Source organism: Lutjanus erythropterus, chromosome 7 (assembly GCF_056507025.1).
Source record: "Lutjanus erythropterus isolate fLutEry1 chromosome 7, fLutEry1.hap2, whole genome shotgun sequence".
NCBI lineage: Eukaryota > Metazoa > Chordata > Actinopteri > Lutjaniformes > Lutjanidae > Lutjanus > Lutjanus erythropterus.
The window spans coordinates 30,053,640-30,069,867 of record NC_139323.1 but is presented as its reverse complement, the minus strand read 5'-3'; the positions used below and the strand labels follow the sequence as shown (position 1 = coordinate 30,069,867).

At 41.8% G+C, this 16,228-nt stretch overlaps 2 protein-coding genes across 2 annotated transcripts; both read left to right on the top strand.

Moving 5' to 3' along the window:
• Positions 1-2,787: 2,787 nt before the first annotated feature.
• Positions 2,788-4,339, top strand: foxq1b (forkhead box Q1b). Its single transcript, XM_084723500.1, has one exon. It carries the CDS (start codon positions 2,933-2,935, stop codon positions 3,824-3,826), a length of 894 nt encoding a protein of 297 aa, XP_084579626.1. The 5' UTR covers positions 2,788-2,932; the 3' UTR covers positions 3,827-4,339.
• A 6,239-nt stretch (positions 4,340-10,578) lies between these two features.
• foxf2b (forkhead box F2b) lies at positions 10,579-15,775 on the top strand. The gene is made up of 2 exons (XM_084723499.1): positions 10,579-12,069; positions 14,952-15,775. Exons 1-2 carry the CDS (start codon positions 11,094-11,096, stop codon positions 15,122-15,124), a joined length of 1,149 nt encoding a protein of 382 aa, XP_084579625.1. The 5' UTR covers positions 10,579-11,093; the 3' UTR covers positions 15,125-15,775.
• Positions 15,776-16,228: the final 453 nt, after the last annotated feature.

Sequence of the window (16,228 nt, the reverse complement as noted above, 5' to 3'; positions counted from 1 at the left end):
AGAGTTAGTGGGACAAACACACATTTGGTTTACAGGTGTCACGGCCGACAGTTTACGTTAAACCTGTTAGGGGAGCTACAGTCCTTACAAATACAAACTAATCCGCCATATCTTCACTAAATGTCTGCAGACAAATCTGATTTATGGCTAATATATCAATTGCTTATAAAAGGTCAAATGATCACACCACCAAATCTGTGTTACAGTGGTACACAAGGTTTAAAAAGCTTGATGATCCTAAAATTTTCTCTGTACATTCAGAACCATTTTTGCTTGCTCTTTGCTTCTCTTTGAGCTCGCAAAGTGTAACTATGTCATCAACAGTGGGCACCACATGGAAGTGTGAAGGCTTTTTTTGCATTTTTTTTATCAATTTTACTTACTTTAAACAAATTGATTTTAGTCTTGCTCATTGTCTGGGGGGCCCTGGTGACTCACCTAGTGCAGCATGCACACCGTGTTCTGGGGCTAGGTCCTTCCTACAGCGGCCAAAGTTTGATTCTGGCCCGGGCCCTTTGCTGCATGTTGTTCCCGGTCTTATTTTCACCATTTCCTGTCTTTCTTCAACCATCCCTGTAGGATTAAAGCAGAGAGTCGCAAAAAATCATCTTTACAAGTTTCACTCATTTGTCTTAAGTTCACTCATTGTTCAAAAAAAGGTGTTGTAATAATACATAATATGACTTAAAACACTGGTCTGTTATTCATATTCCATTTGGTGACACCAGGCTGTCTGTCCTTTTTTCATACTTTCACCAGGAGGCGCCATTTTTTAACTACTTAAAATTAGTGGATTTTACTACATTAGTTTGCTACTTTTATGCATTTTGATGCAAATTTTAATGATTAATATGTTACAAGGTGAAATATTTGGAAATTTAATTCAAAGAAGTTGAGACTCCTGAAATTTAGTTAAATTTATTCCAGGACAGCCACTGCAGTACCTAATAAATTGATAACTCTAGAATAAGAGCTTTCTGTTCATGGTGATTTTTAATGTTGTGGTTGCTGCACAAGAAGCAGAAACCCTCAGTGTCACTAGACCTGCAGCTTTTGAGGAGAATTAATGATAAATAAATTAATAAAATGGATTTATTTTGCATTATTGTGCGCCATCTTGCCAACATCGAGCCTGATTTCATTTTAGAAAGATGGGACAGTAACACATAGAAAAGACTGCTGTATCCATCAGTGCATATCATCATACGGCAGATGTAACAAGAGGAAAGAGAGAGTCAGTCAGTCAAAGAAGGAGACTCGACCACAGAGAAAACGTGTAGATCAGTTAGCTTTGCACAGAAACAGCCAGTAAAAATTTCCTTCTCCTTTTACTTTTATACTTTGAGTACATTTCAGAGCCTCTCTTACTTGAGTAAAGAAGTCGAATCAGTATTTCTACGATCGCTTACAAAAGTATTTGTACTTCTGCTTGAGTAAAGAATGCGTGTACTTTTGCCACCTCTGCCACCAGCCTCCATTGCCCTTATGAGGAACGGGGCCTCAAAATCTGTTGTTCAGGCCCTGGCTCTCATCAAACAGTGTGAGATTTTTGGACTGACTGTTCCAACTAATGTATATGCTATGGAATGACCCTGTTGTACTTATTTGTACCAAAATATAAGCATGTTTCCTCCTATCAAAAGTTTTTATTATGAGGACTAAAATCCATGGAAAAAAAAAAAAAAACTAAATCCCAACTATATCCAACTTTAAGCCTATAAAAGTGATATTGTTAGGGTCATCAGGATTCCCCTTCACATTCACCAGTGAAATACTGTTCTGAGAGACAGACACTGCCTCCCTCCTCCCTCTCGCTGCTTATTTGCATCACCGGTTCAGACGCGGAGTGAATCGTCTGTTTTCCAGCCAGGCTTCTGTCGCTCCGCTGTTTCTTTGCACGCAGGTGTCCTCTGAACTTTACATGACCTCTCAGGCAACCTTTATCTTTCTGTTGTTTTTTTTTTATTACTATTATTCTTTCAACTCGTCTTGCTCAACCTGAGGGCTTACATATCATTCTTCGTGCGTTTATGGAACGCATCCAAAACGTTTAACTCTTTTAATACAGTTTTGCGCCTGCATAACTTCCCTGTTCCCCGGTGGTGGAACAGGTTGAAGCCGAGTTTAGTTTTCCATTTATCCTGTTCTCTTATGTCTGCCATCATTGTGCGCGACATTGTGCATCTTTCCCCACAGAACAACCTGAAATCTAACTGGTCGTATCACCCCAGAAGATAAGAGGCGAGTAAAGAGAACAGAAATTAAAATCGAAGCACGACTGCTGCTTACAGTTGAAAAAAAATGCACTTGAATTCATTCTTTGCAGATGTTTAAAGCGAACTTTCACTTTATCTGAATCCAGGCAGAGAAAAAATAAGTAAGAAAAAAGTTTTTGTTGATTAATCCCGCAGAAATAGCTGATATGTTGGATATAGAGCGCAAACCATTTTGTAAAGTAAAGGTGTTTTGTTAAGAAAACTCCTGAGCTGATGCTGCTGTGTCTCATCATCTGTGTGATAAACGACTCCTGGACTTTTTTAAGGACAGATGTTTTTTTCTCCGGTTGTACTTCAGACTAATTATTTTTCTACCTGCCTTCTCTCGCCTCCTCACTCCCGCACTGTGTTTTTTCCTTCATGGCGTGCCACGGTAGCGTCCAATTGTAAACATACATATATTATATCACTCAATCGCTTCAATGGATTCGGGCTGAAAACCCCGCCTCTGGGCCGTCCCTCGCTGAGGCATTATATTATAGCAAGACAAGCGTGTCTCCGGAGACAGAGCTGTACTCTGCTGCTCCACACTGAGGCTCAGGGTGCCTCCAGCGCTTCAGACGAGTCTTTACAACACACAGACACTCAGAGACATTTCTGCTGCTGCACCTGCTCACACTGTACCGGAGGAGTCTCCCTTCTGTTTTTTGAGGAAAATGAAACTTGAAGTTTTCTCTGCGCACCACTTCGCGCAGAAGCCGCTGGAGTTGTGCATGGACGGAGAGGGGGGAGTCCCGTCTCCTCTATCCGGGGACGAGCTGGGGTCGGACGGGGACTGCGTGGCCAACAGCCCTGCACCTGTCACCCAGAGCGGCGACGGCAACAAGGGGAAGCCGTACACCCGCAGACCCAAGCCTCCTTACTCCTACATCGCCCTCATCGCCATGGCCATCCGGGAGTCCAGCAGCGGCCGCCTCACGCTGGCGGAGATCAACGACTACCTGATGAAGAAGTTCCCGTTTTTCCGCGGCAGCTACACCGGCTGGAGGAACTCAGTGCGCCACAACCTGTCCCTCAACGACTGCTTCCTCAAAGTGCTGCGGGACCCCTCCAGGCCCTGGGGCAAGGACAACTACTGGATGCTCAACCCGCAGAGCGAGTACACCTTTGCTGACGGGGTGTTCCGCCGCAGGAGGAAGCGCATCGCCAAGAGGTCCCCGAAAGAGCAGCAGGAGAGCCTGGACATCTTGAGCGAGGACACCCGCCTCCCGGCCCCGGAGGAAAGGGTGGGGGCCAAGTTCTCCAGCTCCTTCGCCATCGACAGCATCCTAAGCACACCCTTCAAACGGAGGGAGGACAGCCACGCTGACGCGGACACCCACACTCCACGGCTCTACCAGTGGCCCCCAGGGGCCCACGTACTGCCGTACGCTCTGAGCTACCCTGCGCAGCACGCGTACCTGTCAGAGGGGGCGTACAGTAGCCGCACGGAGCCCGGCAGGGACGCGCTGACGTACCTCCAGCAGACAGCAGCACCTGACGCCGTGCTGCACGCGCTCAAGGTGCCCAGCAAGGCGCGAGGGTTCCATATAGACTCTTTGCTGTCATGAAGCACGCGGACTGCTGTCAGACTTTTGACCCATGATGCACTTCTGTGGGCGCTCTCAGCTTCCTGTGATTCCGCTGTTTAACTGTGTGGGAATCATCATGGCTGCTGTCACTCAGTCCAACATGGCGTCTTGTTAATAATATTGATCCAGCTGTGCGGTGACCGAGTCATCGCAGGACATTCTACTGCTTGTGTGTGGAAGTGTGTGTGTGAGAGAGTGTGTTAGAGATGTTTAGAGTGTATATTCATCCATGGTTCATTGGTCATTTCTACTGTATGACGGCAACCAAGTGCCACGTTGAAACATAAAACCATTCATCTATTTATATTTTCATGTTTTGTATGACCTGCTGTATAAATAAAATATTGTTGTATATAATATAAAAAATATTGACTGAGCTGCGATGAGAAAAGTCACGTGGCTGCACTAGAAACGCATGGAAATGTTTTCTCTCAGATTGATTCATGCATGCCTGGTATTTTTATGAATAAAAAAAAACGTGAGACAATGGGACCCTGATGTTCAATGAGTTATTCATTACAGACATGAAAGAGTGTGTGTGTGTCTGTGTGTGTGTGTGTGTGTGAGAGAGAGAGAGAGAGAGAGAGAGAGAGAGAGAGAGAGAGAGAGAATCAGAAGCAGGTGTGCGGGAGTGAATGGGCCTTACACCTGCTCAACAGGAGGGATTTTACTGTAAAGGTAAAAAAGGAGGAGGATGTGTTGGTCTTAAATCTTTTGAAAATTAAATCCTGATAATAAGTCAAAATAATAGAGTTAAAGTCCAACATACTGCCTTAAGGCTCCTCTTACACTTTTAAAAAATATATATATTTCTAATGAAAATGTGTAAATAGTGATGACAGTAGTGGCTTATTTAAAAGGCAAAAACCACAATAAACAAATAAAATAACTTTAACAGCTTAAAAATTAAAGATTAAACATAAATAAACATTCTTGTTCTAATTATGTATTGTGTGTTGCACGTAGAGCGTACATGCGCTCATCAGACGACAAATATTTATCAGAGAAGAACATATAATATTACATTTCAAACAAAGAACGTTTTTAATAATAATAAAATACAAATAAAAACAGCCACAGAAAGTGGCAAGTGTGTGACAAATGTTTCAGCCAGAATAACTCACGGATAACTTAGTAATTATTATTATTATTATTATTATTATTATTATTATTATTATTATTATTATTATTATTATTATTAGATATTGGTCTTATTTTATATGAACAGACCACTGATAGGTTATCGATAATGATGCTGTTCTACATTTTATCAAATTAACAATATAAACTATGCCGTTGAATGTTTAATAGAAATATTCAAATGTTTTGGTGCTTCAGTCATGATCAGAGGACAAATACTCATAATAAAATCGAGACAAAATAAAGATAAATACGCGGCGTGAAATGTCTCATCCTATGTGGGCTAAAAGAAACAGTTTGTTCCGTCATCATTACACAAATATCAGTTTTGATTATTTACGTCGGCCAGATGTTCAGATTTACACACACACACACACACACACACACACAAATACATACATACATACATACATACACACTTTTATCTTCAACAATGCGTGCGCGCACACACACACACACACACACACACACACACACACACACACACACACACACACACACAAACAGACACGCACGCACGCAGTCCTGCAGGCTGTTTACTGTCCGGAGGAGGCTGCAGTTGCTCTCCGCGGTCCTGAAACAGACCCCAGACTCATCAGCTGTTGAGTCACTGTTACTGTAAAATATCAAAGTTATGGTTCCTAAGAAATTATTCGCCAAAAATAATTTTATAGACAATATACTGAAGGAAAATAATACTCCTATTATTTTCTTAATGAGCTCTGGTATCAAATTTACTCGGTTCAAATTAGCCTTGTGTGTTTGTATTAGTGTGCACTTCAAAATACTTCAAATACAAACAATATGCCTCTTAAATAATAAGCTTTATTTTTGCCAAACGCAATCACAAAACAAGAACTGCATGTCATTTTCCAAAGTTATATCCTGCTCCCACACTGATGCCACAGCATGACAAAAGTTTTTATTTTATTTTATTTGCGGTCTAAAGGGCAGCGAGTGTAACACTTTTGTTACATTTATTATAATTCAAAATAACAGCAAAATATATGAAGTGACAAAATTCAATTTTCTAACCCTTAATAGTGTCCTTATGATACCCGTTGGTTTAAAAAAAATCTTTTGTGATGTATTCCTAATCCTAAAATATATCAAATGAACATATTTTAAAGGTTTTTTAAAAATATTTTAGGGTACACTTTAGGGTCCGATACCATAAAGCCACACCGTCCAATCATAACGAGGAATGAAAATAGAGAATTGAATTTATAGACAGTCATGGAAAAATCAATTGCCTCACCAGTTAAAAGACATTTAAAATAGGAAAACATGAAAAAATTAACTCCTTTCATAAGCTTTGTTCGGACGTTACCCTCCAGCAACACTGTGCCACTGAGGAGCAGCCTACAGGAACAAATGCATTAAAGGTTCTGTACCACAGAGGGTAAAACCTTGATGTTGTATTTTTGTACATGAACTCCTGTGATGCAGGTGGTCAAAACGTATCCACACATTTCCTAATTAAATCCTGTAGTCGTCTCAGCATTAAACCGTGTTTTAATGACACCATCCCAGTGACTTTCCGGTGCAGCAGGCCTGTGTTCTTCAGCTCACAGGCCCCTGCTGATCATGACGCGTGTGTGTCGTTTCAGCAGAGGTCTGTTTTCAGAAGCGCGCTGACAGGTGACAGGTGAGACTCGCTCCTGTTTTCAGGGACAATGCTGCAACCTGCAGGTGAAACGCCGGAACAGCATACCTGTGTGTCTGTCTGCGGGGCTGTCACGTGGCTCTCCGTGTCCCTACATTGTTACATCCTTGCTGTCATGACGCGCATCCTTCGTGTCTGTAAACAGCCCCTCTGTCTGTTTCGACCCGGTCCTCCAGACACCGAGCAGCCCGGCTCACTGAGGGGGAACTCTCAGGCCTGTTGCAGGGCTGGCTGCCTCCGAATAAGGCCCTCGGTGTTATGAAACCAAACTTTAAGTCAGGCACAATGTTAGGAAGTCCAAACAGTCTGTCACTCCTCCGGCAAACTGAACCGCGCCTGACCTCCCAGAGTCCCGGAGAGGCAGCTCCAGAGCTCCCGGCACCGCCACAGGAAACACAGGCGGAGGAAGAAAAGCCGAGCAGCCGAGAGAATATTAGATTACAGTCGCAGCTCAGCATTTATTATTGTTTTACTCAGTGAATTTTGTTTATTACAGGCCTACATAATATGTAAGGACAGTAAAAAAAATATCTATATATATGTCTATATTTGTATTATTATATATAAACATTTGGATAAAACTTGTTTCTAAATATTTGTTGGTGGTTCTTTTTCCTAAGAAATAAATACATATAAGATATAAATACTGAATGTATGATCCTCATAATAGGGGAGACCTGGAACAGTTGTAACTTTTACTTTTACATTTTCCTTCATAACTAACAAACTACTAGAAATACACGAGTCATCTTTTGATATAACAAACATATATATGTGCGCTAATTAATAATACAAGTGGTATGTTTTCACTAACAAGGAGAAGACTGTAATATTTAAATTTGATGCAAAAAGTCAGAGTGTTATGATTGCCCCATTTGTGGGAGCAGTTGTCACAATGATTAGGGGCTATTTTAACAATAAATGAGTCATATTAACCCACTGTATCTCAAATAAAAGCACACTTCAGAGTAATCACATTACTGTTGTACTATAAGATTTTTTGTATGTGGTTCAAATTATTTTAGATGTCAGGCATCATATATATTCAAAGTGAAAGTCTACTATTATTATTTTACAGAAGACAAGGCAACTATTCAAGTGGTATAATTAGATCTTAATTATTTGAATTGAGTTAAAGGTAATTTTGGATGTAAATTTAGTTGAATATGTTCATTCCCTGATGAAAAGCTATGTCAACACAGAAACAAGGTGCTCACATGAGGCCATATGGCTTGAGGGAAATTGTAATACAGCGTCACACTTACGGCTGCAACTAACAATTATTTTTTATCATCAATTAATTTGTCATCAGTTTTGTGCAGTTGCTGTATGATTGGACTTATTAGTGTTTGTCTCTCCCTCTTTTCAGTTCCATTACTATCTCATTTTTTAAATTGTCACCTGTCTGGTTTAAATAGGTGTGTTACAGCTCTGATGAGATTTTTCTAATGAATTCTTTAATAATTTTGTTAATAAATATTTCATGACTATTTCATGTTATTTAGCATTAGTGAATGAAAATAACAATTTACAGAGTGATAACATATTCTAGAGGTAATGTTTTATACAGATATGAAGTCTATATATGAAGTGTGCCTTGAGATTTTGACTTGCTTTGGGCACAAAAGTTTAAATACCACTGATCTAGAGATAAAATCTGTGTAGGTTTAAAAGGCATAATATGCAACATTTTCTTGTTTAAAAAAAACAATGTATAGACTCATATAAACATAATCCCTGTGGCATCTGTTTCTGCAGAGGTTTGCCTGTATTTCTTTATTTTGTCATTATTTTGCTGCGTGCGGGACGTGTAACCAACCCAAAATGTAGTTTTTTGAAGTCCCGGGAATGAGACTTAATAAACAACTATCTTTCTGGTGTGTTTACAAAGAGCACGGACAAATTCTTCTGACTCTACTTTTAAATTAGCAGTAATCTAAACTTTAGACAGCAAAAGAAAAATACTCAACACCCCAAAAAGTAACTTTCATACCTCAAATATATATTTACATATGCTGAGGTGAAATGATCCTGCTCCAGGCAGAGAGATAATCCTTCTGTGCATGTGTGTCATCACTCTAGCTTGTTTTCTGGTTGGTGGAACTGAGTGTGTGACAATTGCCCCCTGTTGCAGTTGCCCCCGGTCTCCCCTGCTTCATTTAATTGCAGGCCATGAACATTTCATTTCATGTTTGCCTGAAACAGGTTACCTGAGGTCAGGAAGCCCGACAAACATTCTCTGTAAATCTTAAATTTTATGGGGATAAACAACATATTTCAGCCTAAACATGAAAACAAACAGAAGGCCTTATTATGTCGGCACTGGGCTCATATGGGCCTCCAGCCGCGCCTGTACTCCAAAGACAAACTCTCCTATCAAAAACACCTCTGAATAGCTTTCGTGGTGGCCGCTGCTGACCGCTTGATATTTGCAAAAGGCTAAATTGGGAGCTCATATAATCTCGGTGCGTAAAAGCAGCAGCCCGGCGTCTTCAAAGCGCTCCCAGAACAAAGATCCCCTCTGCGGGCCAACGCATCCTGATCTCGGCGGGGGTCATAAGTTTTGATGTCGCAGGAAATTTCTGGGGCCGTTAAGATCCTCCAAACTGCGCTGCGGTCTCTCTGTGTGTGTGTCATGGTGGAAAATGATTTTATCCGCACATCCTTTGTTGTGCAAAGTGCAAAGGTTATTGTTGCTGGTTATTGTTTGAAAAAATCCTCCAGGCCAGGCTATATCTAAACTTTAAAAGGTTGTGTCGACAAACACGTGCGCACACACAGATTGGAGCACGAGAAATAAGATGTAGATATATGTATTTTCCTGCAAAGTTTTCACTGATAATGTTTGTTTTATCTCCTTCAAATTGCATAAAGAGAAATTGATTTTACCTAAAAAACGCTGATATATCACGTTTGCGTGACCATAAATAATAAGCATAATAAAAAGAAATTGTGACAAACATGCACAACAAAACCAGCCACAAAACTGGACGCTTTTCTCCCTTCAGAGCTGAATGATCTCCGCTCCGACGCAGCGCGGATGTTGATATTACCTTTATGGGATATATAACTCCATCATGTTGGACAAATCTGTGTGTGATGTCTCCATAGGGGAGGAAACTGTCGACGCCCGCTCGCCTAATTTCGCTTTTCTCTCTCTAATGAACGTGGGGCCCATGGGACCGGCTCTGGCCCGGGGCGGTAAGCTGACACTGGCGCGCTGTGTGTGGTATCCAGGGCCGGGCTTGATGGAAAAAGCCTGCTTCCACTCATGTCAAAGTCATTTACTCAGAGCAACCCCCCGCTTACACACGCACGGTAAAGACCACCACCACCACCACCTCTCCATCTCTCACACTCCTCTCTCTCCAGCCCGGCACCGCGACAGTTTGTTTTTGTTATCCTCTGGAGCAGTTTGGGAGGAAATTATGAGCAAAATAATACAAATAATACAAAACGGTGCGTTTTTTTTTTTTTATTGCGTTTTGATATCTGCTGCAGTTATCACACACTGCAGGCCCAAGTGAATGTTTTGAGCATTGTGGTGCAAGTTTGCAAGATGGACTTTTTGCACATATTGTGGTGGTTTATTCGTGTCAGGAGAATGTATGATCTGTGGCACATCGAGCTGAGATCACAGCTTCATACATGCAGGACCAGAGCTCGTTTTTTAACTTGTGCGTCTGGCGTGTGGCGCTGTTGATTGGGATGTCTGGGGGAGGTTTGATAGATGGCTTAATTGCGTGTAGTCCGAACTTGGGGAGAAGAGAAGAGGGGGTGGATGGGAGGGGGGAGAAAGACGACGAGAGAATGAGGGGCTGCTGAGAACGGTAAGTGGACTTGGGCCAGATTTGGCAAGAGGGTGGAGGGGGGGTGGCTCTATTCGTCACTGATTTCAGAGAGATTTGCAGGCGCAGAGTGCGGATGAGGAGAAGGGGTGGTGGAGGTGGGGGGGCTCTCGTAGAGGGGAGAAAGATTTATGAAATGATAGGTGGTCGAGCTTTGTTTGGCTGGACTGTTGCGCACAATAAGTCGAGGGGTTTTCGCGTTTCCTCCACTTGAGGGACTATTAAGGCGGTCGATGGCCACCCTGCGCGCCACACAGCACCACTTAGCGCCGCTGTGACACCCAGTGGAGCCTCTGTGTCGAGCTGCAGCCCTGGACACTCAGTCTCCAGTGGATAACCAGCTCCCCCCACTCGCTCTTCCTCTTCCTCTCTCTGTCAGTGCGTACCCGCCGTGCGTCAAGGGAGCGTCGTGCGTAACTGGAGACAGATTTCTCTCCATTTTGCGCTGGGATTCTGAGGACCACTGGCGGTGTAACGCTCACTTTGCACAGGGCACTGACCGCTGGATCCCGACACATTTCTCCTCTTCTCCTCTTCTCCTCTTCTCTCCCTCCCTCTCTTCACTCTACGCCAGTCGTACGTCAGAGCTGACATGACGACCGAGACCCCTCAGCAGCAGCTGGACCCTCCGCCTCCTCTGAGATCCAGCCCGGTGTCCGGCGTCCTGCACCCCGCCATGCTGAGCCCACAAGCCGCCACAGAAAGTTCGTCAAGCGCCATTAAAGGAAAGAAGACGAGCTCCGGTTTGCGGCGACCGGAGAAGCCTCCGTACTCCTACATCGCTCTCATCGTCATGGCAATCCAGAGCTCCCCCACCAAGCGGCTGACACTCAGTGAGATCTACCAGTTCCTCCAGGCGCGCTTCCCATTCTTCAGGGGCTCCTATCAGGGCTGGAAGAACTCGGTTCGGCACAATCTGTCACTGAATGAGTGCTTCATCAAGCTGCCCAAAGGACTGGGCAGGCCGGGGAAGGGCCACTACTGGACCATCGACCCGGGCAGCGAGTTCATGTTTGAGGAGGGCTCGTTCCGCCGCAGACCCAGAGGCTTCAGAAGAAAATGTCAAGCTCTGAAGCCCATGTATCGGATGATGAACGGGATCGGCTTCGGCACCTCCATCCTGCCGCAGAGTTTTGACTTCCAGGCTCCCTCCGCGTCCCTCGCGTGTCACAGCAACAGCTACAACTTGGACATGATGAGCAACTCGATGGCCGCGGGGTACGACGGGCTGAGCGGCGGACACCACGTCCCCCACATGTCCCCGAGCCCCGGCTCCACGTACATGGCGAGCTGCCCCGTGCCGCCTAACGGGGAGTACGGAGCGGACAGCAGCAGCAGCCCCGTACCGTCCTCTCCGGCCATGGCCAGCGCGCTGGACGGTCACTCCCCGTACGCGAGTACATCCGCACACTGGGCGTCCTCCGGCGGGTCCCCCTACATCAAACAGCAGCCTCTCGCCTCCAGCAGCCCCGCATCCTCCGGTTTACACTCCGGCATGTCGCCTTACTCCCTGGAGCAGAGCTATCTCCACCAGAACGGCAGGGACAGCCACAGCAGCGACATATCAGGTACCACAAAATCACGTATGGCTCAAAACTGGGAAGGATAAACCCCGCCGAGTATCTGCGGGGATTATAAAAAATAAACTGATAAAAACACGAAATAAATAACCTCAGCTTCTGCAGGACAGGCTGCAAAATGCAACATTTATTCTCTTTCTGCAGCAGAGGCCTGGGACTATTTCTAAATGTTTTTAAGGAGTGAAAAGTCAATTACGAAGTCACATATATCATAAATATAGTTAATATTTAGAGTGAAGACTGTCTTGTTTATTTGAGAGGAGAAATAATAACAAAATTGCAATTTTCAGATTCATGCAAGGCGATTAATAATAAAAAAAATGTATCATATAGTACAATTAATTTCAGATGTATAGTTTTACCCTCATTTTAGTCTAAGCGTTTACAAAGATAAACAGCTGTGGGTGTCAAAATAATTGAACAATTGTGTACGTTATTTTAGTGAATAGTAAAGTTTCACTGAATGTTTATTTAATGATGAGACCCGCACATGACCATGCGCTGGCCTATCAGCTTGGTTCAATAAATTACAGTCAGTTTTCAAAATTATTTAAATAAATAAATTAAGTTAAATTCTCAGAGCTGCTAATGTGCAATATGTCAGTGTCAAACTGGGGTCCAGGGACCAACAGGGGGGCGTGAGTGGGTTTGTAGGGGGTCCCCACCAAAAGGAGGAAAGAATATTTTTTAACTTTTATCACAATTTTTGGAAGTTGGAACAACAGGGGAAGAAACTGAGTTGGTCGTTTTGATTGATAGTAATTTGTAGTGATCCTAGTTTAATTATTGATTGACCAAACTTTATTATTATCATTCAAGGTCATTTATCATCATTATGAATTGTATAACGAAATCAGAGTTGCAGTTCTTTCATAACACAAACAAAATACAACATATGTGCAGATAATTAATTAGTGTCAGAATGGAAAAGTGCTAAAATAATCTTGAATGTAAAAAAAAATGTCATCTTTAAGCCTAAAATAAAAATAAAAAAAACTCAGAGGGTTTAAGACAAAATTATCTGAATCTGGGCGCCTGTGGACTAACATGCATCTACTGTGGGGGGTCCATGACATGAAAAAGTTTGTTCTAAGTCACATCTGTACAAATCTTCACAGGATATTTCGCCTATTAATAAAAAAGATGAAGAAAAACAGATATTTTGTGTTCGCGCTCTTAATTCACCTCCCCAGTTCACGCTCATTTACTTTAACACAACACACCGAGGCTTTACTCAAGTCTGGGGATTTCACCGAGGCGAGTAAACCCATGCTGGAGCCCGAAAGGGTCCCAGAGGTTAACTAAACAAAGACTGCGCAGGTCGGACCACACCGGCGGAGGATTTCAACCGCACCGCGTTTCCACAAGAGACGGAAGGCCTTGTTAAACTTTACGCAGCGTCGTAATTGAGGATAAATGTGCCGGACTGCTCGGTTCCAGGGTCGGTATCTGTACTGTCAGTCAGTGTGCAGAGGGGCTCGTGTGTTGTTGTCTGTGAAAACGGGCGCAGGCAGGGCAGCGAGCTGTGGCCCGGAGGATAAAGCCTGCTGTCTTCCCCCTGAAAAACAGTCACATCTGGAGTCCTTATGACCTTGACGAAGCCGCAGCCTCCGCACTTATTTTTCTGTTTCTGGAAATAAAGGCTCACTTACAGACACGAAATGACGCCCAGTGACGCTGATTTAAATATTCTTTCAAGCACTGGGCCCTCCAGGGGAAAACTACTCACATTGATTATTGTTATTGGTTATCAATCAAAATAAAAGCAATAATTGAGTTTTACAAATAGCTGAAGAAAGGCGGTGCCTTTAAAATATCAAATTAATGTGGACATGATTGTGCTGTCACCATGTGAAGGTCATAAAGAAGGCAAATGCACAAAACGATTATATTTATTTATCTATTTTATATTTATGCAAAGAAACAAACCATTTATGCAACTGTATCTCCATAAAGATGCGAGGCAGCAAAGGAGAATGTTATATTTTTTTTTAATAAATAATAATAATATCAATAAAACAAGGCCTTATCCATCCTCTGCAGTCAGTTTTGTTAATTTAAAAGCCTTTATGGCAGGATCAGGGCGACTTTTGTTGGGAATTTTAAAATACTGAACTGATATTTCAAATTTTTTGAGCTTAATAAAATATCCCAGGCTATTTTACATTTTATTTTGAAATTATTTAAAATGTAAAACATAAATTTATAGACTGGTAGTCTATTTTATATTTTAATCTGAAAATATTTGACGTGTTGAACTTTCATTTCTGGACTGGGGGCCCAATTTACTAGTTTATTTTGAAAATAATTGAAATGTTAAACATTCACTTCTGGAATGATAGTCTACTTTATTTTGAAAAGTATTTGACAAGTAAAACATTAGTTTCAGGATTGGTAGTCTATTTAATATTTGATTCTGAAAATATCTGACATGAGAAACATTCATTTCTGGACAGGTAGTCTATTTTATATTTTATTGTAAAACTCTTTGATGTTTAAAACTTTATTTCTGGACTGGTTGTCTATTCAAAATTTTATTTTGAAAATATTTGATATGTTAAGCATTAATTTCAAGTCTGTCTATTTTATATTTTATTTTTGAGAGCATTTGACGTGTAAAACATTCATTTCCGGTCAAAACTAAGGATATTTACCTCCCACACAGGAGAGGGGTTTTTGTTTGTTTGTTTTGTTTTGTTTGTTGTTTTTTTTGTGCAGAAAATTTAATACAGAAGTCTGGTTAAGAGATGCTAAATAAAACAAAATAAAATAAAAAATATGAGGCTATTCAGAAAGCATAATGAATATGAATGTCTTCCCCTGTGTACTTGGATATATTTGACTAATTCTCGTCTGTGTCTCGTGTGCAGTGGGGATCCCACGCTATCAGAGCCATTCCTCGGTGTGCGACAGGAAAGATTTCGTGTTAAACTTTAACGGCATCTCCTCCTTCCACCCCTCGGCTGGCGGATCCTACTATCACCATCACCACCATCACCACCCCCAGAGCGTGTGTCAGGACATCAAACCCTGCGTGATGTGAGCGTCTCAGGTGTCGCTGATGTGGACTCCAGACCAGAGACGGTCACAGTGAAACTGCAGGTCCGTCACATGACAAACAAAACAAAGAGGACACTTTGATTTTTTTTTTTTTTTTTTTTTTGGTCTTATTTTTGAAGGAGGAGGATTCATACCAGGATGTACCGTGGTGTCACATGTTTGCCTCCTAAATGCAGCCAAAGTAGCTTTTCTTTCTTTTTTTTTTTTTTTTTTTTTTGGGTTGAACTATGCATTGAAGGAATTGAATGAAGAAACCCCAGAGGCCTTTTAAAAACCACTTTGCCTATATGAACCCTGACAAGCGTTTTCTTCTTCAAAAGAAGTTTCAGAAACACGACTTTTAAATGTGTTTGCTCTTGTAACACGTGCAAACAAATTATATTCTATGTAACTATGTTCTATCCTATTAGAGTAACTACACACACGACGCTTTAGGCTAACATGAACTGCAACAATCCTTGCACTTATTGTATAACCCCCCCTTTGCCAACTTTTTGTCTTGTAAAAGGTTTCAATAAAGCTGATATATATTTTAGGCTACATTCCTAAAGACTTCTGTCTTTCCATAAACATTCACGTGGAAAAGTTATTTAATTTGTATTAAAATGAGATGAGATTGAGCAAAAACACATGATCACATATTGAATGCTGCTTTTCTGGTCGTTTTTAGGAGGGTCAGCAGTTTAGGGCTGGGTGATATATTGATATTTTATCAATATCATGATATACGACCATGCAAATATAATCTTGTTAGATATCGTTATATTCTGATATGCTTTTTCTGGTTTTAAAGGCTGGATTACAGTAAAGTGATACAATTTTCTGAACCTACCAGACTGTTCTAGTCATTAAATCAACTTTACTGATGATTATTTATTTAAATAAACTCGTAAAATTGTGTTAATATTTTGTGAAAGCAGCAACAGTCATCCCTAAAATATTGTCAAAATATCAAGGTATTCGGTCAAAAATATTGTGATATTTGATTTGGTCTTTATCACCCAGACCCATACTGTGGAGTAGCTTAATCTATGTCACTGTATCACTTTCTGTAAGATCAGATGTCTGCACAATTTGAGAGTTTAGG

Excerpts from the sequence above, each read along its gene's own strand:
- foxq1b (XM_084723500.1), top strand. The coding sequence starts at position 2,933 with ATGAAACTTGAAGTTTTCTCTGCGCACCACTTCGCGCAGAAGCCGCTG.
- foxf2b (XM_084723499.1), top strand. The coding sequence starts at position 11,094 with ATGACGACCGAGACCCCTCAGCAGCAGCTGGACCCTCCGCCTCCTCTG. Across the intron at positions 12,070-14,951 it reads CCACAGCAGCGACATATCAG|TGGGGATCCCACGCTATCAG; the intron begins GTACCACAAAAT and ends TCTCGTGTGCAG.